The sequence below is a fragment of the Caloenas nicobarica genome, chromosome 2, assembly GCF_036013445.1.
Source record: "Caloenas nicobarica isolate bCalNic1 chromosome 2, bCalNic1.hap1, whole genome shotgun sequence".
In the NCBI taxonomy this organism is placed as follows: Eukaryota; Metazoa; Chordata; class Aves; order Columbiformes; family Columbidae; genus Caloenas; species Caloenas nicobarica.
Genome location: NC_088246.1, coordinates 124,969,782 through 124,975,192, shown reverse-complemented (window position 1 = coordinate 124,975,192; position 5,411 = coordinate 124,969,782). Strand labels below are relative to the sequence as shown.

The following is a 5,411-nucleotide window of genomic DNA, read 5'->3' as shown; positions in this document are numbered from 1 at the left end:
GCAACGCCCTGCAGGGAATCTCTGCCCGCCGTCCTGGATAGCGGGGCTGTGGCCGAGGGGCTGCCGGCAGCCCGGGGTGCCTCTCCCCCGTCCCCCGGCATGACTCACGCCGATGTCTCATCCCCGCCCGCCCCCGATGAAAACTTCCCCCGGTAACTTTCCCGGTGCCGGTCCCCCGCTCCCCCTGATGGCAGGGGCACCCCCCGCCCCATCCCAAACCCCATCGGAGTCACCGATGGCGGGGCAGCGGCGCCGGGGGGGGGCATGTCGTAGGTGCTGCGTCAGCGGGAGCCCGACGGCGATTGGGGGAGGCCGCGCTCTCCCCGCGTTCACTAATTATAAAGTGCCGCCGCCGCCGCCCGCACCCGCTCCGCAGCGGCGCGCCTGGTTCCGGCAGCGGGCACTCGGCTCCGCTCCCCCCAGAGCCGCCCTCACTGAAGCTGTCAGCAGCCGCAGGCTCTGAGTTCCTCCCTCCGCGCCCTCTCCGGGGTCTCCCTAGAGGCTGCTCGGCCTCGCTATAAATAACAGCGGCTCCGACGCCGAGGCTCCAGCAAGGCGCAGCCCTACTCCCCAGCAACTTCGGGGAGCCCCGAGGGGAACCTGTATGTGAGTGAACTGCTCTGCCTGCGAGGGGGGCCGGGGGAGGGCGGGGGGCGCCTCTGCGGGGGCTGGTGCCCGTCGTCGGGGCGGCTACTCGGGGCGCTCCGGTGGGAAACCCTTCCCGGGAGGAGCTGCCGTCCCGTCCGTGCCGCTCCGGGGTGAGTCTCTCCCATTGAGGTGCGGGCTTTGCGGGAAGGGCGCGATAAAGTATTTGGGGACGAACACTTTCACCGGACGGGAGCGTCTGGTCGCCTCATCCTTCGGGTCCGCTCCTGCTCTGGACGCCGGTCCGTTGCCTTGCGGCTGCCAAGCGCCTGTTTACCTCGCAAGCGCAACCACCCCGGCTCCAAAAAGCATGTGAGCTACCGGAGTTGAGTTGCGACCCAGGACTTGGGCAGGACAATTTAGTGCCACCTTTTCTTGCCACGAAGCTGGGGGAGGCAGTGCCGGGGGTGGGAGCGGGGGGGAGGCGGCTGCCGGCTGACCTCTCCTTCTTGCAGCCCCATGGCGTTGCTCCTGAGACTCGGCTGCTCGCTGCTGGCCCTCAGCACCTGCCTGCTCCCGAGGGTGCGGGCGGACTGCGGCCGCGACTGCGCCGCCTGCGCCTACCGCCTGGGACCCCGCGCCGGCATCCACCCCCTGGTAAGCGGCAGCGGGGCCGGGGGGGGGCGCCCGGCCGCCTCAGCGCCGCGGAGACCCCTCGGGCGGGCCGGCCCCCCGCCCCGCGTTAGCTTTGAGAGGGAGGAAAAGGAGAAGAGGGCAAAGGAACGAAATAACAAAAATAAATAGTGGGCGAAACGGCCGGGGTCGCTTGGAAGACCTGTTTTTGAAGGAGGGAGGAGGGAGGAGCGGGACCCGGGGCGCTGGGGAGAGGGCGAGGCGGGGGGGCGCCGCCACGAACCCAGCGCGCCCCGAGGAGAACCCCCCAGCCCGCCCGTCCCTCCCGCTGCCCGTCAGCGAGCGGCGGCTCTCGCAGAGGGGACACTGCTCCGGGCAGCCCCAGAAGGAGCCAGGAAAAAAGCCGCGTGAAAACGGAAGGGGAAAGGGAAATCCGGCCGGAGAGGGCAGCTCTGCAGGGAAAGGAGAGGTCGCTGCCGGGCGTTTTCAGCCCCGGTAGGGTGGGGGGAAGCCGGGCGGGACGGTTTAAGGTATCCCGACCCCCAGCCGCGGGCTCCACGGCAGGATGAGCTCTCTCCAGGCAGGATGGTCGTCGAGCTGAAAAGCAGCGGATCTGCCTGAAAACTTGGCTGAATCTCACAAAAAGTGGGTTTCGAGGCTGGTTTGAGTAGAATACCTCCCGCTGCTCTTCCTCTTTGCACGGTGCCGCACAGCGTTAGGAATATGCCTGCAAAAGATCCCTTTGACAGTGTCTTCTAAGACAAATCATGCTAAGAAATCTCCAGAATGCGGGAGGGAGGGGGGATGTTAATCTCTAATTGTAATTAAATTGAAATTATTTAAAAATATAGTCACAGAGGCAACTCAACTTTAAATGTAAGTATCGGCATCAGTGAAAGCGTTGGTCCCTCAGCCTTCCCTGAAGAAGGTGGGAACTCAGGCTGCCAAGTCCTTTGCCAGTGGTACCTGCAGTTCCTAACCTCAAGTAGATGCATATTGAGGTATCATGCTCTCAACATATCTAAATAATCTGAAAAGTTTTGTTCCTATGATGTCATGGCTTATTTGGGAGCACACAAAAGGAAGGACTGGACTCTGTTCTGATGCAGAATTAGGAATCACTAAGTACTTCTGCTCATTGCAAAAGCGAGGACTCACTTGACGACAGCAGGTTCATAGTGGCAATATTCTTGGGATGGCTGGCAAAACAGTTCTCTATACTTTTTGCTTACATTAACTCTCAATCAAAATTTAATGTCGACTAGGGAAAAAAGTGGTAGTTTGCTCTTTTGGAGGGAGGAATACATGCTTTTTGGCATATATGTTGTGGGTGGGTGTCTATACTGATATTCTCTCTTGTACACCTTCAGCAATTACTCAAGAAAGAGTCAAAGTCCCATTCTGTAACAACACTTATTAGTTGAAATGGGAAAAGAAGCAACATGCTGTAACTGTGTATTCCTTATATGCGTACAAACAGCTTTTAGAAACATATTTCTAGATAGTAGCATCTAGTAACATCAAACCTGATTTAATCACATTTTATCTGTAAGATACAAGATGTATAACACTGTACCTGGTCATTCACATCTGTGAGACAGTGTATATTAATTCGGCCATAGGCGGTTATTTAAACTAATTGAGAAGGGAAAAGGAAAGACCTATTCTTGCTTTGATTTAGAGCAATTTCAAAGTCAGACTGAAGCTGATTTCGCATTCTTTTTACAGCATAACTATGATATATAACAAGAAGCATGTAGTGTCAGTTCAAATAAATAAGTTATTGTTGCAAAATATATAAATGCCTTTATTTTCTTGTGATCATATCGAAACTACATATACATTTCTTAGAGTAAAATGAGGCTCGACAGGTAAGGCCAGAGGTAGAAAAGCTGGGCAGTTAGCTATTAAAGAAAACTGTGCTTGGGTTTAATTTCATGCTTTTAAAGCCTATTGAGACTCTTGGAAAACATCACCCATTGGCAGAATAAGTGTTTCTCTTACTGAAAATATTTATGGTTTCTTCTTTAATTATTGTGGTATGAAAACCATGGTTAAGAAGGAAAAACACCAGATTCACTTTTTTTTTTTCAACTGAAGAGTGTGGCTTCACAAGAAGGAAATTCCTCTGACAAAACAGAAATAGCAGTAGCTAATATGTATGTTATTGTCTTTACATGACAGGTTACAAGATATGCATACAGGTACTGAAAACTTTTTTTGTCTTAGGCTGAAAACTTTTCATTATGGTCAGAAGCAACACAGCTTAGGAGTTTTTTCCTTTCTGATGGTCACTACTTTGTATGTCAACCTAGCACAAACAGAACTTTGATCCTGCCTAAGAGAGCCTATATTTCTACGCTTGTATTGGTACACATTTGAAAGATCTATTCCACCAAGAAACTAATGATAATAGATAGAAATACAGCTTTAGAGCTGTTCAGTGTGTTGAAGATACCAAGCACTATAGTACAACTGGATTCTTTGCAACAAGAATGACACTTCATTAGTGATAAGTAATCTATTTCCTAAAATTTCTGAATACTCCTTTTAATTTAGAAGATTGAATCCTCTTCTATGCTTTCATGATGAAGCAAACCACAATTGATTTTTTTGCTTACCATTAGTAAGTACAAAAAAGTTCATAAGAACACACCTGGGGGTGAGGGACGTGCAAGAATTGTATGTGGGGCTTCCTTTGAAACAGAAACACAGGGGCAGCCTTGACATACAGGACCCACGATCCATCTTGTCCAGTATTCTGTCTCATAGAGTAGAAACTAGCATGTCCTTCAGAGAGCGATAGGAAGAACTTCAGAACAGACAGGTACCAAATCAGTTGTTCACGAAGAGCAGTCCTTCCAAGCCACTCACAAGGAGAGGCTTGTTCATGGTCTTCTTAAATCAAGTAAAGCTACAACAAGGTGGCAGTGAGGTGCTCATTACTATCAAATCATTCTCAGTAAACCACATCCGTTTTTCAGGCATGTACACTAGAATGTGAAGGAAAGCTGCCTTCTGCCAAAGCCTGGGAGACCTGCAAGGACCTCCTGCAACTGGCAAAGCTGGATCTTTCTGAGGATGGCAACATCGCTCCAGGAGACAAGAAAGAGCTGGATGAGAATCATTTGCTTGCGAAGAAGTACGGAGGCTTCATGAAAAGATACGGGGGGTTCATGAAGAAAATGGATGAGCTCTATCGGGTAGAACCAGAGGATGAAGCTAATGGAGGAGAAATCCTGGCTAAGAGGTATGGAGGGTTTATGAAGAAAGACTCGGATGACGATGCCCTTGCTAATTCCTCCGATCTGCTGAAAGAGCTTCTAGGGGATAACCCTGAAGCGGGGCATTACCGAGAGATAAACGAAAATGACGGAGATGTTAGCAAAAGATATGGAGGCTTCATGAGAAGCATAAAACGCAGCCCCGAATTGGAAGATGGAGCCAAAGAGCTGCAAAAGAGATACGGTGGTTTCATGAGAAGAGTGGGCAGGCCAGAATGGTGGCTGGATTACCAGAAACGGTATGGTGGGTTTCTTAAGCGCTTCGCCGACTCCATTCTCCCTTCAGAAGAAGATGGGGAAACTTACTCCAAAGAGGTCCCAGAGATGGAAAAGAGATATGGTGGATTTATGAGATTTTAATACTTTTCCCTTTATCCCTTTTGTCCTAAATGAGAAAGACTGCCTTATTGGTCATAACTTATTGTAACGTGTTGCTTGTACTGTACAGTTTTTTACTGTCCTTGGTTAATGATGCAACCTGCGATTTGTTGTTTCGGGTTCTGTGTTCTTTCAAGTCAAATAACTAATTTCTGGTCTAGTCAAGTTTCAGTCTGTATTATTGTAGTTTCCATGCTGAAACTATTTTGATTACTGTATTCATTTTCTTTAAAGAGAAGGTATTAACACATCTACAGTAGAGTTGCTTAACTGTATATACAATAAATTCTTCATCCTAACTGCATAAATTCCGAAATGATATTTATTTATTCCCAATCATTTAATCAAACATCATCTCAATTTTCTTCTTTAAGCAATCAGAGCAATGACAACCTATTTTCTGTAATTATAGAATTTGTCCTGCACACACAGCAACTGAAACACATTTTTGTCTTTAGTTTTCTCAGTTTCTTAGAATACTAGAATAATAAATATGCTCTAAAGTGAATATAACTGTATTTTCTCTAACTG

At 49.2% G+C, this 5,411-nt stretch overlaps 1 protein-coding gene across 2 annotated transcripts; it reads left to right on the top strand.

Annotated features, from left to right (window-relative positions):
* The first annotated feature begins 382 nt into the window (after nt 1-382).
* Nucleotides 383-5,170, top strand: PENK (proenkephalin). 2 transcript variants are annotated; one of them, XM_065629637.1, is made up of 3 exons: nt 383-602; nt 1,101-1,242; nt 4,203-5,170. In XM_065629637.1, exons 2-3 carry the CDS (start codon nt 1,105-1,107, stop codon nt 4,860-4,862), a joined length of 798 nt encoding a protein of 265 aa, XP_065485709.1. In that variant the 5' UTR covers nt 383-602; nt 1,101-1,104; the 3' UTR covers nt 4,863-5,170. The 2 variants fall into 2 exon arrangements, with proteins under 2 accessions (XP_065485709.1, XP_065485708.1); XM_065629636.1 differs by having other exon boundaries at nt 383-606.
* Nucleotides 5,171-5,411: the final 241 nt, after the last annotated feature.